Here is a 21,164-nt window from a genome sequence, read left to right as displayed (position 1 = left end):
TATATAACATCATTTTATATGTCTATCTCTTTTATCATTAATAAATATGGTTAATGATGTAGTGAAGAAATATAGACATAAAAAATAATGAAAAATGTTAGTGTTACATTCTCTGTATGGTTTTCTTGTTGATAATTCGTTTTTTATTGCAATTGGTTTAAAATACAAATTATAGTAGGACTTGCAATATAAAAGAGAAAAATAAGATGGAGAGAGTTATGCGTATAATCTTGGAATTTAATGACGGAATGTAAAATAACCAATTTTTTTTTTTTTTGTTCAAATTCAACATTTAAATAGATTTCTAGGCATATATATAATTAAACTATATGATAATATTGGTTAAAAAAAACTGCTCCTATAAGATAATAAGAAATTCATAATCATACTACTTTTTATTTCACACATTTTCACATAAGAGATTTGGCTTATACATCAAATCATTTCCAAAACTTTGAGCGTTCCTAAACACACACTCAACTAATTAAAAACATAAAATAAAACATTCGGGAAGGCACACTCTCTTACAAGGCAGAAGACTACTAACCCCAGCAAAGATTTATTAGACACTAGAAATTAAAACCTAGCACATTAATTATTTATTGGAAAATTCTTTGCCCAGGTGACAATATTCTGTTGGGATCAAATTCAGCTTTTCTGTCTTCAAAAAGTTTCCACTTGGGGCCAAAGTGTTCCACCCATTCTTGATGTGTTTTCTTACTAGGAAGATATTCTTTGATCTCAATACCAGCATCCTTACAAAACTGTAATGTCAATTGATTTTGAACTTGAAATTTCTTCGCAAGCTTAAATCCACTAGTTGCAAAATTAAAAAAGTTTACAGAGTAAAAAATATCTTCATCTGGTGTAACCGCTGACATCCTATCATCCCACCTGCAAGTTATTAATGCATGTTGATTTAATTTATTTCTCACATAAAAAAAAAAAAAAAAAAAAAAAAAAAAAAAAAAAAGCCATGTGAATACGTTTGCAAATTATTTGGAACAAAAATCACCTATTACCACTTCAATAGATCTAAGACAGACAAACTATCTTAGAAATATGGATTTAGGCTTTACTCATCCTATAAAACTAATTTGTAAGATAAAGATTATTTCTAACTTATTGATCACATATCTGTTTGATTTGTGACTTGAAATTTTTTTAATAAAATAATTTTTTTTCTCTAAATGATCTTTTAGTGTTGCATCATATTTTAATTAGGAAAGTTGATTCTCGGAAAGAAGATGTAAGGAGATCTATAGGGATGTAGATCATAAATTGGTACACTTATATTTAAAGAATATAATTAACTTACTTGTTTCTGTTCATGGGGTAGACCAAATAAAGTCCAGCTTGTGAAGTAACATTTTGCTCAACAACAATGCCCCTGAATACACCTTCATTAAATTCTACAATTCTAGATTTTGGAACAAAGACGTTCAACCACGGATGAGGAACATTCCAAAGTCCAAGTGGGTCAATAAATAGCTCAGCAGTATGAACTCTTTGCAGAAAATCCACGTATACTTCATCTTGTGCGAACTTAAATGTAGGTATGTAATTAAACCCTTTGATCAAATTTTCAATATCCTACTCAAGAAAAAAGATGGCGAATTTAGTTAAAAAAAAAAAAAAAAGAAGAAGAAATAATTTATGACTAAATATTTGATAAAAACAAAGGTTCCTAATGATTTGAATGAGTTTGAGTAATGGAAACAAAATTATTTTCAATTCAGAAGGATCAATTTGATCATCATATAATAACGTATAAGTATTAGAGTATCTTTCTTTTTTTCTTTATATTCATTTTATCTTTTCAAAATAAATAAATAAATAAAACGAGGTACCTAACAAGATAACAAAAACATCATTTATTTAAACCTATACCTGCTTCACGCGTGCTTCAGAGTTTTTGTCAAAATATTTGACAAGCTGTAATACGTAGATAATGCCATGTTTAGTTACAAGAGATGTTATCCTTGGTTTATCAGCAGTAGGATAGAAGGAAAGTTCCAGTGCCAATTGTGTTAACAGAAGATGACCTTCTAAAAAATCTGCTGCACTATTGTCATTCCTTTCATTGAACGAGATTATATACTCTTGATCTCTAGTAAATGCAGTGAAATCACTGTAAAGCAAGTGGACCCGACGTGACTGCAAGCAATTTAAACAACCTTTGTTGTTAAAAATAAAACAAAATAAATGAATAACTTTGAAGTTAGTTAGTTAGTTAATTAACTACATCTTAGTAAATATTAAGGTTTAGGATTTAGGGTTTAGGATTCTATGAATTTTTCGTTACAAGTCAAAAAATGGCATGTATGTTACTTGTTATAGTTATGGGTGTTGGAAAAATTGAAGTTAATTAGAGATGAATTTACATATCTGGATTAATCCATTTGGATTAACTGGGTTATCATCCCTGGTCTTTAGGCTATGTTAGGTGACAAATGAGGGAATAATTGTCAAAGCTATATTTTCATGGATTCTTGTTCAAACTATTGAGTGGATGGAGGCTGAAAGAACATATATATGTTCTCAGCGATGGTGGTTATGCATTCATTATTACAGGTGAAAAACAATGTTTATTCATTAAATTGTTATAAACTTTTAAAACACTGGGGGGCCACTTTAAGATCAATATTCAAGAGATTATATACACTAGCAATTGATAAAAATGCATTAGTGGCTGTTGTATTATTATGTTGAAAAATTTCTCAGCTCGTGCGGGATGTGGAGGATATTTGTGAATGCTAGATATTAATTATTTCAGGTTCAATCACTTGGTAGGGTACACGTTTAATGGTGTTGTGTTTTTAGGGCTAAGTTTCATTTTGATTTTAAGTTGTTAGATTCATTATGTAGGTATTATGGTGTTGTTTCTCTCAGTCATAATTAATTGGACATCATTAATACGGGTTAATATTAAATGCTATATGTTTTATTATGTATATTATTGTAATAAAAGTCTAATTCTAATAGGTGACAACAGTAACAACACTCTTATGATTTGGGTCGTGTTAATTAGTAAACTATGCTTATGTAAGTTTTATCCTTTCTGATTTTTTACTTATGCCGTATTTTTTTTTATAAATTTTGTCACACAATAACGGTAATGTAATAGTTTTGTAAATTTATGAAAGGGGAAATGATACTTGCATTTGTGGGTGCAGGTCTTAGAGGTATTCTTGCCCTTGTTATCACTCCAAATTGACCTAATCCTCCAAGAACAGCATAAAATATTTCTGAGTTTTTATCAGGAGAGCAAGTCACAAATTCTCCTTTCCCTATAAAAGCCACAAATATAGATATGTATCAGACTTTATATGCGGAAAAATGCACATTGTCAACTGCAATTTAGAGAGAAAAAAATAGTAGAATATTAATTTACATGTCATGTACAAATAGTAACAGGAAAGATTTAAGAAAAAATTTCATTTTTATACGAATATCAAAATTATGTTTATATGAAGAAAAAAAAAGCATATATAAAGATATTCAATAATTAACACTATAAAAAAAATTTGTTATGCAATGACACATTCTATAGGAATACATATTTGTCATTAAAAATTATTTTACTCATATTATAAATATAATATATATTAAAATATTATTAAAAATATATATGTATATATTATAATAACATATAATATATTATTAAATTTTATTCAAAATAAACACTAAAATTATATGTGAATGCATATTAAATAAATTTATAACTATATATTATATTTTTAATGATAATTTTTTTTATAATTACTATATATAACATTTTTTATATTATAATTAAACTTGGAAGATTGAAATTTTTTAAGTCCGACCCGCGCAGCTGTCACTCTATTTTTTGAAAAACTTTCTTTTGTGATTTGTTTCACGCATAATATTTCTCATTGCAGCACTAAATTGACATAATACAAAATTACTAAATAGAAGATTGAATATAAAAGTTTTGCATCATATAAAATTTCTAAATTATTCAAATCAATAATGTATAAATATGTAAACTTGGAAGATTGAAATGCTTTTAGTAATTCACAAATTCAAATGTTTCATCCATTTAGAATTTATTATGTCAATCATTAATTATTATCTCTCTACTTTTCTTGTTTCCAAGGATGAAAATAAGTTAGCTACCCCCAATGGAAGCTTAATTATGTCCTAAACTACATTGGACTCCAACATTTTTTTTTTGGAAATTAGATTAGTCTCAAGACTAATTTAAAAAGTTTGTTAATCCATCCTATTACAAATTATTTTTGAAAAAATTATTATCATGAATATCATATTACACCTTAAAAACATGTTTATATTATATAAATAAGCATCAATAATGTGTAATTTAATTGATAAATAATTTTATTTCTTAAATATATGATTAAAAGATTGATTTCTGATAGGTGTACATCTAAAACTTTATTTGCAGAGATAAACTCTTTAAACAAATCTATATAATTTGAAGGATTAGTTCTTAACTTTAACTAAAAAATATATACTTTGATTTAAAAAAAAAAAACAACAACAACAACGTATGTGATCAACATTTATAAAACATTACTATTTATTTTCACTTTCATTTTGGTTTTAAATTGTTATAAATTAAGTAGCCCATAAAAAGACTTAGGCCTAGCCGAGCTTTGCCCATAAATTTATGTAGTTAGTATCACTTCAACCTCAATTGAACCAAATAAACTATTCAAGAGTACTTTAATCAGTTGGGTTGGGTCCAATATTAAGATATTGATCATATATACCTGTAACAACATGCAATTCAAGAACATTGGAGATCTGTGGTCCCAACCGAAAGGCTCCACCATTGATGCCAGCATTAGAGAGCGTTCCCCCAACCGTCAAATACAAATAATCAGTCCAAGCCAAAGGACTGAGTCCATGTTTAAGGGTCGCATTCAACACATCAATCCACAACTGCTCACCACCCACATCAGCATAACAACCCCATGCACTCTTCCCATCACAAGCAACCACAATTCTTGACCCATAGAAACCATAGTTGAGGTGAGTCATGTTTAGCACCACCCCATCTCGTGTCAAGGCTTGTCCACTAACCGAGTGAGCTTGGCCTCTAGTGGCTATGGTGAAAGGAGTGGGAAGAGAGTTTGAGAAGCTTATCAAGGCTGAGATATCATCAACTGAACATGGCTCAAAAACTGCTTTTGGGGTTTTGTGAACTAGTTGCCCAAAATCGCTTGAGGCTAGTGAAATGGTTTTAGGGTCACGACTAAACTTTGAGGCTAGGTCTTTGGGTGGCCGTAGATATGAATATGATTGTGCTCGTGTCACCACTGTTGTGAGTAGCCACAGCACAGTCATAACCTTTGAAAGCACCATATTCCACGCCATTTCTTTTGGGAGAGAAAATTATTAACGAGTTAATTTGGTTCTGTAAGCTATTGCTTCCAATTGGTGCGTATATAGTACAAGTCTATAGTAATATTTTTGTCTGTAGTACAAGTCTTTCTCGCCGGCTTATATTTTATTATTTTCACGTATATTCGCACGTATATTCTGTTGTTTTAGATTTTTTTTCAATATTAAAATATGTAGCATGAACTCTGACTGATACCATTTGATGCTAGTTTCAATATAGTGTCACTAAACGTAGTGTTAGATTGGCCGGGACCTTTTAAATGTTTTTGTGTCCAAATGCGATATCCTAAATATTTTTCTGTCAGATTTGGCCTACACCCTTTAAATCTTATTGTGTCCAAATCTGATATCCTTTTTTTTTTCCCCCTTTTCTTTCAAAGTTAGTAACATTAAATAAATAATATTTTCATATATGATTTTCTTAATCCGTGTTAACTTTATGTTTTGATTAATTTATGATATTAAATAATAGTTTTTAATTAAAATGAAAGTAAAATAAAAATAACAATCTAGTATAATTATTCAAAATAGTAAGATATTGTCTTAAATAAAATTCTAGTTTAATTATAAGGTTTTATAATTTGAAAAAGACTAAACAAAATACTATTCCTAAGTTTTTTTAATAGAGTAATTCTACTTAATTTTCATTAGGTTTGATTTTTTTTACTGAAGTTAAATAATATATATATATATATATATATATGTATTTATGTATGTATATGAGAAAAATTTGAAAATCATATGATATTTCATTATATAAATTCAAATCAATATATAAAATATTTTTATAATTATTCATTAGCTTGAATTAATGAAACAAAATATCAAATAATTTTTATTTTAACAGTTAAATTGTTAAAATTTAATATAAAATATGAGTTATTAAGTGAAGTAACTCTACTAAAATTTACTCTTATGATATGTTTAGAGGAGGTGATTTAGTAGAGAATGAAGAAGAAATGAAGCGATCAAGGAATTAAAAAAAAAGTATTTGGAAGAGATGATTTAAGTAGATTTGTGAAGAAATTATGGCGGGATCCATGTAAATTTTATTCTATTCTCTTATGGGTGGATTTGTATAGAATTTTTCACAAAAAAAAAATGTTTGAACAAGACTAATCCTACACTATTTTCTAAATAATTAGTCACTAAAGTATAAAAATGTAATTATCTAAATAATATATTTTTACATAAAAATTTAACTATATAAAATATAATCTTAAAATATCGATTTCTCTTTATTTTTCATCTAATTTCAGTCTACCAAATAACTATAAATTTTTATTATTTTTATTTATTTCTTATCAAATCAATTCTCACCTATTTTTTTCTATTTTTTTAATTATTTTTTCCTCTAAATAAAATATAAAATATATTAGAATAGGTATATATATATATAGATGGATGGATAAATACACTATGTATGTGTTTAGAGCAAACAAAAAAACCAAAACGGTGCAGCAAGTACATTTTTACCTTGCCATAAATAATTGTCCGGTTATATCGGTTAAATACATCTGCCAGTCATTATATTTTACATTATGCTTTCTCCCCGTCATGTCTTTTATTTTATTTTATTTATTTTTTTGTATTTTACCGATTAAAAGTGCCACCTGAGGTGGAAAGAAAAACAAACCACACTATTACAGCAGCATCAAGCGACAAAAAGGCAACACATTCAAATGAAGGACCTTAAAAATAGAGAAATTAGAGTTGGACTCATGGTATAAGGCCGCCGCCATGCAGTTGGCAGCCCGATTAGCTTCTTGGGTATTGTCATAAGACAACATACCGAGTAATTTAGGAGTCTATACATGATCATACTCTCAACACACTTTATATATATTAGAAGAATATACAATCAAGTTCTAGTCATGAGAGTTATGTTACACAAGTTCTATTTCATGCACATAACACTACACCAAAATGAATTTTTTATGACAATTAATTTATTATTTAATAGTCATATAAATGATCATTATTTTCTTTACCAGCATTTAAATAAAGGTTGGTGTATCCAGTACCGCTAATATTATTACCGACATTTATATAAAATGTTGGTAAATATCTACTAAATTGTCGGAAAAACTTATTTTCTTTAGTGGCAATTCTAGTAGTCATTTTAAAGGTTATTAAAAGTTATTTTTTTCGATTGTCTCCTTTACTTTAAATAATTTATTCTTATAATTTCCTTTTCTAAATTCATAACTTATATATTTTTTTTTATCTCTACTCGATGTGTGATTTGTAAGATGAAGGTTGTCTTTTATTTATATATTTTTTAATTTATTTTTTTAATTGTCTTGTATTTTAAGAAATGTGAGATTTATAAGGTGAAAGTTGCTCTATAATTGTTTTATAACACTATTGAATTTGGTAATAATGGGTGATTTAATTAGTACACAATACACCTTTAACGTCGGTTATTTTAGGGGTTTTTACGTCAGAAAAGCTACCGACGTAGAAGCGGGAGACGTAAATTTACGTCGGGGCGCAAAAACCGACGTAAATTTACGTCGGACATGCTAAGGTCCGACGTAAAAAAGTCAAAAAATTTTAAAAAAAAGAAAAACGAGTGCAGGCAGAACTGCCCGTTCTGCTTGGAGAACGGGCCGTCCAGGACACAATGTATAAACCCAGGCGCGTTGTCTTCTTCTGCTACTTGCTGACAGTCACTCTTCATCTTCTCCTCTTTTATCTTAGCTTGATTCTGTTGATTACAAAAAAAATCTTGAAACTGGTCATAAACATAACCTCAAATAATCACTCTAAAAATAAGTTTCACCAATCCCTTAGCTAAACAGAAGCAACTTACCTCATAGAAAATAGAAGAAGAAGAAACAGAAGAAGACAACGCGCGGGAGAAAGATATTTTTGAAATCCAGCCATGCGCGCTCACCTTCTTTTAAGTAGGATGTGGGTTATTTACGTCGGTCCCTTTAAGGTCCGACGTAAATTTTAACATCTACGTCGGACACGATGTATGGCCGACGTAGATGTTAAAATTTACGTCGATCCCTTAAAGGTCCGACGTAAAAAAGTCATTAAAATTACGAACCATGCCACCGCGTTTTTATTACGTCGGTTGTTTGTATTTCCGACGTAAAATAGGTGACGTAATATCCTAATTTTCCACTAGTTTGATACCAATTTAGAATAATGAATTAGGAGTCAACCTTATAAAATGAACCTGCCAGGTGATAATTATTACTCACTTATATATTATTTAATTATCTTATCTCTAATCGATGTAGGACTTAAGCATAAAAAGAATTTATGAACCACATATAGCAATTATCCAATTCACGATTCAAGTGGTAAAAATGTTCAAAAAGGCATATTAAGCATCAAAAGACACTAATTTCACATTCCAATTACATACCAATGCTAACTCTTCACACAATAACCATTATAGTCTTTTAGGACTTTCACAAGAACTTATAGACAATCCAAAATTCAACAATACAAGTTTAAACACGAAATTGAAGTCACGAACATGTTAGCAACATAAATATAACATCGAAGAATCACGAGGAACACAAAAAAAAGGATACACAATTGGGAAAATTTCCTTTATACACACATGCAACAAAGAAGGAATTAGGGGTTAATCTCACTCTCCAACATACATCCCATTCCTAGAGTGAGATTACCCACTTCCCTTTATTTCGATAAACGCTTGATGAAGAACATGGATCTCTAGGGTATTCTCTTACAATTTATGGTTCTCTCAACTCTTTAGAATATAAACCATGGTAAAGGAAAAATGAGAAGTGTGAAATTAAAAACTAACCCAACTCTCTTCATAAAAACTTAACTCCTCACTAACCGTAACAGTTAAAACAATTAACTCAAATTACTCAACCCTTCCCTTAAAAAAAATAAATTATTTAGTTATAACATCATTATACACATATATAATTAATTAAAACAATTATTAATACTAACTCAAATAATTATAAAATAATAATAATAATAAATAAATATATTATTAGAAAAATTAAGGTGTTACACAAAAGACTCAAAAGATAGATTATTCCACCTAAGTATCTAAAAGATTATGTCCAACAAAGGTTTAACCAATTTTGTTATGAAGAATGTTGTGTTGGCATTATAGTATTAGTTAGCTTGGTATTTTAAGAATTTGGGTGCTAGATTGCAATATGTCATTTTACATTTTGTTATTTTACTTTTTCATCTAGGTATGTCATTATCCAGATGTAAGCATTATGTATGTCATTATCCAGATGTAAGCATTATGAATGGGGAAACAAAAAAGGTATTATCTTTCCCCTCATTTGTTCCTTCTAGGAGGTCCCTAGTCCTCGAATTCTAGTAAATTGTTACACATTTGGTCCTTTTATCGAGCCATGGCTAACATCACTTTCTCCAAAACCCATATGGGTCGCATTGAAGAGACCATTTTTAAGCTTATTGCCACTCAGCTCTCCCTCACTAATATCCAAAACCACATGACCACCAAAATTGATGAAATCCTGTAAAAAATAGCTCACCTTGAATCCTCATCTTCTCTTTTTGTCGCATCACAACAAAACCTCTACCAATAAACATCCTCGCATGAAACTTGATGTCATCAGATTTGATGGAACCGACCCCACGAGTCAGATCTTTATGATCACCCAATTTTTTGAGTACCATGAAACCCTTGACTCTAAATGGTTCATTATCTCTTCATTCTACTTGGAGAGTCCAACTTTAGGGTGCTTCCAACGAATGACCCGTAATGTCAAAATCACATTGTGGTTTGACCTCCTCCAAGACTTAAGCTCGTTTTGCACCATCCTAGTATGATGACCTACAAGGGTCTTTGTCCAAGCTATAACTCAAAAAGGGTCCAATAATGACAATCTCTCTATGTTTGAAAGTTGAAACCCTTGCCAACAAAATCTTCAGTTTACCCCCAAGTATCTTATTGAGTTTCTTTATTTCTAGGGTTTTAAATTGCGGTTGCGGTTGCGGTCGCGGTTGCAGTTACCGTGGTTGTGGGTATTGCGAGTATTGCGATGCGGATTGCGGCTATTGCAGTGTGAAATTATTAATTATTTGTACTAAATATAAAAAAATTGTAATTATTGATATATGTTTTATTTTTAAAGATTTATACATTTTTATTCCTTTTTTAAAACATTCTATTATTTTAATGAATAATTTAATTTATTTTAAAATTAATTTAAAAATAAGAGAAACACAATAGTGGTTAGATTAATTCCTACTTAATATTTGTCATAATATCTCAAAAGCAAATTGTCTCATTGACACAAATAAAAAACTTAAAGGTACACACATTTAAACAAATTTTAAATAGACAAGAAAGAAAAAAGGACATGGCTTGACATAAAGTAATATGATTGCCCACAAGTTTCATTGTCATCAATTATCTGAGAAGCAATGCCACCCTTCAGAGATGCATTTCACTACAAGGAAAAAATATGAAATTTTTATTAATATTGTAAAACTATAAAAGCATGAATTTTAAAATTATATATATAATAAATTTATAACTCACATGATACTTATTACCACATAGTAGAGTGACGAGGATGATCATAGCCTCCACTCTCACTTTGGCTATCCCCTTGTGTGGCTCCTTGTCCAAAAACATAATCAAAAATGTTGGGTATTGGGCTCCCTTCCTATGTGGAGAAAAGGCCCAAAATTGAGAAGCCCAATTTTGTCTCACTTAAAAACCAAGTGGAGAAGGGTCTCTTAGGAAGAACAAGAGAGAGAGAAAATTACACAACCGTCAGGGAGAGAAAGAAGAGAGAAAGAGAGCAAAAATTTGGTTCCCACACACAGAGTAGTTTCAGTAAAATTGTGATCCCCACTTCGTTTACCGTTGGATCGGGCTGGAAATTTTACAGCAGGTTCTTAACACGGTGATCTTCCTTTTGACCGTTGGGATCGTGGATTGGAGGTCTGTGGTTAGAGAAATCAATTTCGTACAGTTGCTCTAATTTGAGGTTTCTTCTTCTTTATTCTTCAGTTGGAAAGCCTTGTTGCTTTAATATATCGGTTGGTTGTAAGCATTTGTTTATGCATTTGATTAGACTCTCTTGTACCCTAATTTGATCATAGTGGAGCTTGATTGACTGGCTTGTGCCCGTGGGTTTTTACTTCTCACATTGAGAGGGTTTTCCCACGTTAAAAATATTTGTGTCTCTTTGTGATTATTTTTTACCATTTATTTGTTTGTTGCTCCTCGTTGGTTTTTGCAAGTTGGGGGAATTATTTCCGCTGCGTCCTTTGATACTCTTGATTATTCTATTGTTGTTTCCCCTATCACAGTGGCATCAGAGCTCTTTGGTTTGGGGCTATATTTACTTGCTTAAATGATGGAGGCAAATACAAAAATGGTTCCTTTGAATGGCACAAATTATCATTTGTGGAAGGGCAAGATGAAAGACTTGCTATTTGTGATGAAAATGCATCTTCCTGTCTTTGCTACTCAAAATCCGGATTCTATGTCTGAAGAAGAATGGGACTTTGAGCACCAACAGGTTTGTGGTTTTATTCGGCAATTTGTAGAAGACAATGTTTATAATCACATTGCAAATGAGACACATGCTAGAGCTTTATGGGAGAAGATTGAGTCCTTGTATGCTTCTAAATCAGGGAATAATAAATTATATTTGTTGAATTGTCTGATGAATTTGAGGTACAGGGCGAGTTCTTCCATTTCAGATCATTTGAATGAATTTCAAGGGCTCCTAGATCAGTTATCCGGAATGGGTATAAAATTTGATGATGAAGTTTTGGGACTATGGCTACTGAATACTTTACCTGAGTCTTGGGAGACATTTCGAGTTTCTATTACCAACTCGGCCCCTAATGGTGTTGTTTCTTTGCAAGCGGCAAAGAGTGGTGCTCTTAATGAAGAGATGAGAAGGAAGGCACAAGGTTCTTCATCTCAGTCTGAGGTGCTTATCACAGAAAATAGGGGGAGAAGTCAGAAAAAAGAACTGAAGGGTAGTAGAGAGAAGAGCAGGAGCAAGTCCAAGTCAAGATACAAGAATGTGGAGTGTTATTACTGTAATAAACCTGGGCATATCCAAAAGAATTGTTTTCTATGGAAAAAGGAGAACAAAGGCAAGAAAGGTAAGCAGAAAGAGAAGGATCATGATGATGATCGTGTTGCTACTGCTACTTGTGGTGATCTTGTTATTCTCAGTGACCATGGGTTAATTAATCTTGTATCAGATGAGAGCATGTGGATTATTGATAGTGGTGCTACACTGCATGTTACACCAAGGAAGGAGCTCTTCACATCTTACACTTCTGGTGATTTTGGAGTGTTAAAGATGGGTAATGATGGTGTGTCTAAAGTGATTGGTGTTGGTGATGTTTGCTTGCAAACCAACATGAGAATGCAGTTGTTGCTTAGAGGAGTCAAACATGCTCCTGATGTTCGTTTTAATTTAATCTCTATGCAGATGCTTGACGATGGTGGTTATGATAACCACTTTGGTTCTGGAAAGTGGAAACTCACTAAAGGTAACTTGGTTGTGGCTAGAGGGGAGAAAAATTCTAAACTGTATTGGACTAAAGCTTTGGTTGCTAAGGACAGTGTGAATGTTATGTATATGGAAGCATCTTTGTGGCACCGAAGGCTTGGTCATATCAGTGAAAAAGGGCTTAATTGCTTAGCTAAAAAGAATGTGTTTTTGGGATTGAAAAGTGCAGAGTTGGAGAAATGTTCTCATTGCATGGCTGGTAAGCAAACTAGAGTATCCTTTAATAAGCATCCTCCCTCAAGAAAGTCAGAGTTGCTTGAATTGGTGCATTCTGATGTATGTGGTCCATTGAAGATAAAGTCATTTAGTGGTGCACTTTACTTTGTTACTTTTATTGATGATTGTTCCAGGAAGCTATGGGTCTATGCATTGCAGAGGAAGGACCAAGTGCTTGAAAAGTTCAAAGAATTTCATGTTTTGGTTGAGAGACAGTCAGGCAAGAAGCTTAAACGCATTCGTACTAACAATGGTGGTGAGTACCGTGGACCCTTTGATGTCTATTGCAAGCAGCAGGGTATCAGACATGAAAAGACTCCTCCTAAAACTCCTCAATTGAATGGTTTAGCGGAGAGGATGAACAGAACATTGCTTGAGCGGGTGAGATGTATGCTCTCAGATGCTAAATTACCTAAACATTTTTGGGGTGAGGCACTATACACGGCAGTGCATGTTATTAATCTCACTCCTACTGTTATTCTTGACAGTGAGGTGCCAGACAAAATTTGGTTTGGCAAAAATGCTAGTTATGATTACTTGCGTGTCTTCGGTTGTAAGGCATTTGTTCACGTTCCAAAGGATAAAAGATCCAAATTGGATACGAAGACAAGACAATGTATCTTTATTGGTTATGGTCAGGATGAATTTGGCTACAGGTTGTATGATCCTGTTGAAAAGAAGCTTGTTAGAAGCCGTGATGTGCAGTTCATGGAAGACCAAACCATTGAAGATATTAACAAGGTGGAGAACACTACATCCGAGAAAGATAATAATTTGACTGATGGTAATCCCATGCGGTTGCCTGTTCACAATCTGGATAATGTTGAGACTAATGCTCAGAATGATGAGCAACATGGTGATGTTGATGATCAACAGAATGAAGATGTATTAGAAGTTCCAATTGATGATGCTCAAGAGGAACATGATATGGTACATGATGATGATCTTGATAATGCTCATGAATTACCACAACTCCCTCCTAGGAGGTCCAACAGGTTGAGACACTCTTCTTCCAGGTATTCTTCTGATGAGTATGTGACCTTGACTGATGGAGGTGAACCTGAGTGTTTTGAAGAGGCTTTGGAAAGTGAAGAAAAGCAACAGTGGTTGGATGCAATGCAAGATGAGATGAAATCCTTGCATGATAATCACACTTATGACTTGGTGAAATTGCCTAAGGGTAAGAGGGCCTTAGAGAACAGGTGGATTTTCAGGGTAAAACAAGAAGGTAATTCTACATCTCCGAGGTACAAAGCTAGATTAGTGGTGAAAGGGTTTAGACAGAGAAAGGGTGTTGATTTCAATGAGATTTTCTCACCTGTGGTGAAGATGTCATCCATTAGAACTGTATTAAGTTTAGTTGCTACTCTTGATTTAGAGGTTGAGCAGATGGATGTGAAGACAACTTTCCTTCATGGTAATTTGGAGGAAGAGATTTACATGAAACAACCCGATGGTTTTTTTGTTGAAGGCAAGGAAGACTATGTGTGTAGGTTGAGAAAAAGCCTATATGGTTTGAAGCAGGCTCCAAGACAGTGGTACAAGAAGTTTGAGTCTTTTATGTGTGAACAAGGCTACAAGAAGACTACTTCTGATCATTGTGTCTTTGTTAAAAAGTTTTCTGATGATGACTTTATTATCCTGTTATTGTATGTTGATGACATGCTTATTGTTGGGAAAGATGTTTCAAGGATTGACAGGTTAAAGAAGCAACTGGGCGAGTCATTTTCATGAAAGACTTGGGAGCTGCTAAAAAGATTCTTGGTATTAGTATCACACGTGATAGAAAAGAGAAGAAGCTTTGGCTATCACAGGAGCACTACATTAAGAAGGTATTGCAGAGATTCCAGATGGAAAATTCTAAAGCAGTAAGCACTCCTCTTGCAGCTCATTTTAAATTGAGTGTTGAGCAAAGTCCTTCAAATGAAGCTGAGAAGACATATATGAGCAGAGTTCCTTATGCATCTGCGGTGGGTAGTTTGATGTATGCAATGGTATGTACAAGACCAGATATTGCATATGTTGTTGGTACAGTAAGTCGATTCTTATCAAATCCAGGTAGAGAGCATTGGAATGCTGTGAAATGGATTTTGAGGTATCTTCATGGTACTAGTGGTTTATGGCTTTGTTTTGGAGGAGATAAGCCTACTTTGGTGGGTTACTCAGACTCAGATATGGCTGGAGATGTCGATTCCAGAAAGTCCACTTCGGGCTATTTGATTAACTTTGCAAGGGGAGCTGTAGCTTGGCAATTACGACTACAGAGGTGTGTAGCATTATCTACTACAGAGGCAGAGTTCATTGCTATTACTGAAGCATGCAAGGAGTTGCTATGGTTGAAGAAATTCTTGCAGGAGCTTGGTTTTGTGCAGGACAAGTACCCTTTATTTGTTGATAGTCAGAGTGCTATCCATCTTGGCAAGAATCCAACTTTCCATTCTAGGTCCAAACATATTGATGTAAGGTATCATTGGATACGTGATGCTTTGGATGCTAAGCTGTTGGAGTTGGCTAAAATTCATACTGATGATAATGGTGCTGATATGATGACTAAAGCATTGCCAAGAGGAAAATTTGAAGTTTGCTGTGAGATCGCCGGTTTGGCGGTTATCTTCACATAGTTGTGAGGGGGAGATTTGTTGGGTATTGGGCTCCCTTCCTATGTGGAGAAAAGGCCCAAAATTGAGAAGCCCAATTTTGTCTCACTTAAAAACCAAGTGGAGAGGGGTCTCTTAGGAAGAACAAGAGAGAGAGAAAATTACACAACCGTCAGGGAGAGAAAGAAGAGAGAGAAAATTATGCATTTGATTAGACTCTCTTGTACCCTAATTTGATCATAGTAGAGCTTGATTGACTGGCTTGTGCCCGTGGGTTTTTACTTCTCACATTGAGAGGGTTTTCCCACGTTAAAAATATTTGTGTCTCTTTGTGATTATTTTCTACCATTTATTTGTTTGTTGCTCCTCGTTAGTTTTTGCAAGTTGGGGGAATTATTTCCGCTGCGTACTTTGATACTCTTGATTATTCTATTGTTGTTTCCCCTATCAAAAAAATCCACCACTTTGTTGTTGATAATAAAGATCATTATAATTCATTGATGGTTGGTGGTATGAGGGAACTTGGTCACTTCCATATTGATTGTATGCATTAAAATAAGGATGTTGATAAACTAATGGTGGATAGTACCCTTGACTACTTTCTGAATAATCATCAATATTGAATTCACTAAAACTTTGTTCAATATGAGAAGATGAAGAATCTTGACATGACACATTTTGTTTATTTTTTCCTCTTCTAAATTGTGAATTGTCTCTTCTATTATCACCTGAAAATGAACGATCAGGAGGAATCATACCTGGCATAGAAGTAGTGAAATCAATTACCAGATTTGTGTCACGCCTATTATATGGAGTGTCTTGATATGGATCATTTTGTCTTTGTTCATCCTCATCATCCTCACCATCATTTTCTTCACCTTCAATATCAACACCATCATCACCATTATTATTACTTGGTGGGCTTAAGTCACCACCATCATTATCACTATCTCCACCTTCCACATCTTCATCATCTGTATCAATTCGAGGCAACCACTCTAAATTTTGAACTCCATCTAAAAGTGGATTTTCTCTTTCTTTTATCCATGCAGATAATGGATCATCTTCTCGAAATATATAATCAAGATTAATTGGATTGAAACTTGACTCAATTTCTTCTTGACTTTTTCTCATTTGATGCCTTATTTTCAATTTCATGTTGTAATGTGTAAAGACAAGTTTTTGCAACTTTTTGTACTTAAGCCTATTCCTTGTCTTTGTATGAATATAGCTAAACATACTCCAGTTTCTTTCACAATTTGTGGCTGAAGTTGTTTGACTTAAAACTTTAATAGCCACACGTTGAAGTTCAGGAGAGCATGAACCAAACATCAACCACCATTCAACTTTTTAAGAGATCAAGCAAAAAAAAAGTTATTATTTATAAAAAATACATTTATTTATTGAGAAAGGAAAAAACTATATTTACCTGGATTCATTCTAGACCAAGCTCTTTGAGCTTCAGGTGTAGCAAATGTTTCACCCATGTCTTTAAACAATACCAACTATATAACATTATATTATATAAGATATCAATACATAGTTATATAACAATAATTTAAAAAAAAACAAAATATAATTCTTTATTATTAACCGAGTTTAAAGCTTTAACTTGATCATCCATGTTTCTCTCCAATTTCATAATGACCTTTTTGGTCCCTTCAAATGTCTCTCGATACACATCAGATCCATGTTCAACTCCATATTGAAATTGTGGATTAAGAAAATACCCTAAAAAATAAATAGTTAATCAATATGTATCTATAATTGTATGTATTAATGTATTCCTTTATATAATAAACGTAAAATTACAATGACATACCAGCAGAATGAAGATCAGAATGCATGAATCTCCAACTCTTGTCAATTATTTCTTGGTATTGAGAATAATAACAAGAACTTTTTTGAATTGATTGTTTTGCTCGATCAATTTCCTCATATATAAAACCCATTGTTGGTTTCTCATCACCATCAACTAGCCTCAAAACTTTTACTAAAGGCTCAAATACCTTCAATATATCATTAGCCTTGCTCCAAAAATCATTGCCAATAACAATTTGTCTTGCTTCAAATGCCAATCCATTTTTTTCTCTTCCAAATTTAGATCGTCTAAATTCTTCTAAGTTGAACATGTTCCTCAAGCCTTGCTTTTGTTGCACAATTGCTTGAAGTTGTAAGAATTGTGTTGCAAATCGGGTAACACCAGGACGAACAATTTCTCTACCTCCAGTGTATTTTTTCATGAGATTTACAATCCATGTGTGATTGTAGATAAAAGTTGTTACTACTTTTGCATCACTTAATAACTTTTGCACATTCTTTTTTTTTCCTATATCCTCCAAACAAAGATCCAAACAATGTGCTGCACATGCAGTCCAATATAAATGTTTTCTCTTTTCCATCAACTTTTGACCAGCTGCTTTAAGTGCTTTTTCATTATCTGTAACAACTTGAATTACAAATTCTTCTCCCACTTCGTCCACAACCTTATCCAATAACTGAAAGTAGTAATCAGTATTTCTACTGTCAACATTAGAAGCATCAATAGATTTCAAGAAAATCGTTCCCTTGCTACAATACACTAGAAAATTCATAATATGTGTATGATTTACACTATCTGTCCAACCATCACACATTATTGTTACTCCTTTTTCCTTCCATGTAGTTTTCAACTTGCTTATCCATTCTTGCATGCTTTTATATTCAGCTTCTAAATACACATCAGAAACTTCATAAGGTGTAGGGCATTTAACTGATGGACCTACCTCAGCTGCTGCAATAATCAAATTATGCAACCATGGAGAATTTGATAAATTCATAGGTAAGCGTTCATAAATTATAAACTTGCTTACCGCTTCTCCGAGCTTTTTCTTTAATGTTTTCATAAGACCCCCACCTATTTTTGGTTGTTTCATACTTTTACTTCTCACAAGATCCACATTTGTAGATCTTAAAGCAAAAGTAGTATCTTCTTTTCTTGAAGTTTGACTAACACTCATGCGAGAGCTTCCACCTAATTCATAGATGTTATTAGATCCCTCTGTTTGTTGTCTGAATTAATCATTGTCTATCTTCCCACTCACGTTGTGATCTAATTCTTTGTTGCGAAGCTATCCTCATCTCCTCGTCACTATCTTCTTCATCATCTTCTCTTAATCGAGATTCAAATTTTTCTTTTCTTTTTCTAAAGTCAATTTTCTTTTCTTTTTTATCTTTGAGAAGTTTCATCATATTCTCCCTAACAAATGACGTGACTCTTGGACAACCTGCTACTTGACCTTTATCATGTGCTATGTGTTGCTTCAATCTTGTAATGTCACCCCTTATTATCTTTTGACAAAGTTTACATTGGACATTGTTGCGATTTCCTGCTATAGGTACTCCAAAATGCCATCCAATATCGTCGCTTGGAGCACCTTCTAGTCTTCCTATAGGAAATTCTTCATTTGATGTCATTATGTATATATATCTGTATAAAATTTTGAAAATATAATATCAATCAATAATTAAATTATATTTCAAACTTCAGAACAATGACTAATAAATTAACATAATAATAAAAATAAATATAAACAACCTAATATTGATATACATATAATTAGGTTAAGCATATTATATATAAAAATATTGCAAAATATTCTAATATTCATTCACATCTATACTAATATATAAAGGGGATACCCTTTTCGGTAACCACTTTGGTCTCCACATTTTTTAACCATTATACCCTTCTATTTTAAAAAATTAAAAAAATATTTTCTTTTATCAAATTTAAAAACTTAAAACTAATTGACTAACAAAAATACATTATTTTCTGTAAAAATAAAATAAGTTGAGTTTAGTTTTAAAGATATGCTAATTTCATTTCGTTTAAATTAGATAATAATTATAATTATATTTTTAAATTTACTATTACAATATTTGTATATTCGGTGGTGATTATCATGGTAAACATTTACTAACAAAAGCATTTTTGTTTTTGGATTTTACTAGCTAAATAATAATAAAAGAAAGATTTTCATCCATGTTATAAAACAGCTGCATGTGTACTTAGTTGACAGCTATTATGCTTTTTGATGAAATTAAATAGCTTCAGTTAACAGAAAAACTAAATTAATTGATGACTAGGTCATTTAAAATTTTAATTAAAGGCCACAACCACAAGCCCAAAGGCCCACGTCCAAACGGTGTTCTAATTTTTTTTCATGCTCCGTTAATCCCCTAAACTCACTAAAGGCCCACGTTGATAGAGTCCAAGATTGAATTTGGGTTCCCATCACACGTCCACTCACTAAATAAAAAATTATATTAAAAGAAATTTAGGTTTTCATTCGTAAGGTTGCTCATTGCTGGACTGCGCCGCCGTTAATCCCCCAAACTCCAGAATCCATATTCACCGCAGCAGAAAACCAAAATCAAGCATTTCAAGCAAAAATCAAGCCAAAATCAAGCCAAAATCACAAATTCGTCCCTATTTACTGCGGAACCAATGGATTCGAGAGTGCGGGACAGCAACAAGCCAACAACAATGGCAAGGATATCAACGACAACAACAAAGAGAAACAGGGGTACGTAAGAGGTAGAAAACTTACGATTAACAAGCAAGCTTCCTCTTCTTGGTAGAGATACAAAGGGAGTTCCGAATGAAAGTGTAAGTTCTATGCTTTGTTTTTCACCTTTTAAGTTAAAGTTTGAACCATTATTGATCTCGTGAATAATTTCTCTGAATCTCTATTCTTTTCTCTGAAAAGATTCTCAAAAGTGAACTTTTTTTAAAAACAATTCCCTGTTCCACCTTCAAGTTGTCGTTTGCGGATTCAAAACGGAGGTGTTGCGGACGCAACACCGTTATGTTACAGAAAAAGCCGTGATTTACGGTCTCACCGCAATTGCGGTCCGATGCCGTTGCGGACAAGGCTGCAACCGTAATATTGCGGCCGCAATGCATGATGCGGTCCGCAATTTAAAACCCTGTTTCTAGGTTACTTCTTGAGATCTGCCTTGAAGTACTTGCGCTACAACCTCTATCCTTGATTCAAGTTGCAGTTCTTGCCCATTTGCAAGAGGAGAAGTTGCATGAGGCCCATCGTGCTTATTGCGATAAGGGGATTCTTCATGTCTTTTAATCACTCTATATTTGCACCTCACTAAAACCTCTCATTATATATGTTACAACATTGTCCTAAACACCAACCCTTCAACTTTAAATGCTTCATGCCATAGTTTTAAATTGCAGTTGTGGTTGTGGTTACTGTGATTGCAGGTATTGTAGATATTACGATGTAGATTGCAACCGTTGCGATGTGAAATTATTAATTATTTTGATTAAATATAAAAATTTATAATTATCAATATATATTTTATTTTAAAGGATTTATACATTTTAATTCCTTTTCTTTAAAAAATATTCTATTATTTTAATGAATAA

General features: G+C 32.5%; 2 protein-coding genes across 2 annotated transcripts; both read right to left on the bottom strand.

Annotated features, from left to right (window-relative positions):
• Positions 1-373: 373 nt before the first annotated feature.
• On the bottom strand, positions 374-5,560 carry LOC109800322 (cytokinin dehydrogenase 2). The gene is made up of 5 exons (XM_020361113.3): positions 4,758-5,560; positions 3,163-3,290; positions 1,891-2,157; positions 1,319-1,593; positions 374-894 (listed from the first exon to the last, which is right to left on the bottom strand). Exons 1-5 carry the CDS (start codon positions 5,362-5,364, stop codon positions 600-602), a joined length of 1,572 nt encoding a protein of 523 aa, XP_020216702.1. The 5' UTR covers positions 5,365-5,560; the 3' UTR covers positions 374-599.
• An 11,564-nt stretch (positions 5,561-17,124) lies between these two features.
• Positions 17,125-18,737, bottom strand: LOC114915978 (uncharacterized). Its single transcript, XM_083059431.1, has 2 exons — positions 17,559-18,737; positions 17,125-17,467 (listed from the first exon to the last, which is right to left on the bottom strand). Exons 1-2 carry the CDS (start codon positions 18,733-18,735, stop codon positions 17,295-17,297), a joined length of 1,350 nt encoding a protein of 449 aa, XP_082915557.1. The 5' UTR covers positions 18,736-18,737; the 3' UTR covers positions 17,125-17,294.
• Positions 18,738-21,164: the final 2,427 nt, after the last annotated feature.

The sequence above is a fragment of the Cajanus cajan genome, chromosome 1 (genome assembly GCF_000230855.2).
Source record: "Cajanus cajan strain Asha chromosome 1, NIPB_CcT2T_4, whole genome shotgun sequence".
NCBI classification, from domain to species: domain Eukaryota; kingdom Viridiplantae; phylum Streptophyta; class Magnoliopsida; order Fabales; family Fabaceae; genus Cajanus; species Cajanus cajan.
Note: the sequence above shows the minus strand (reverse complement) of the source record. Positions and strands in the feature narration are given on the sequence as shown.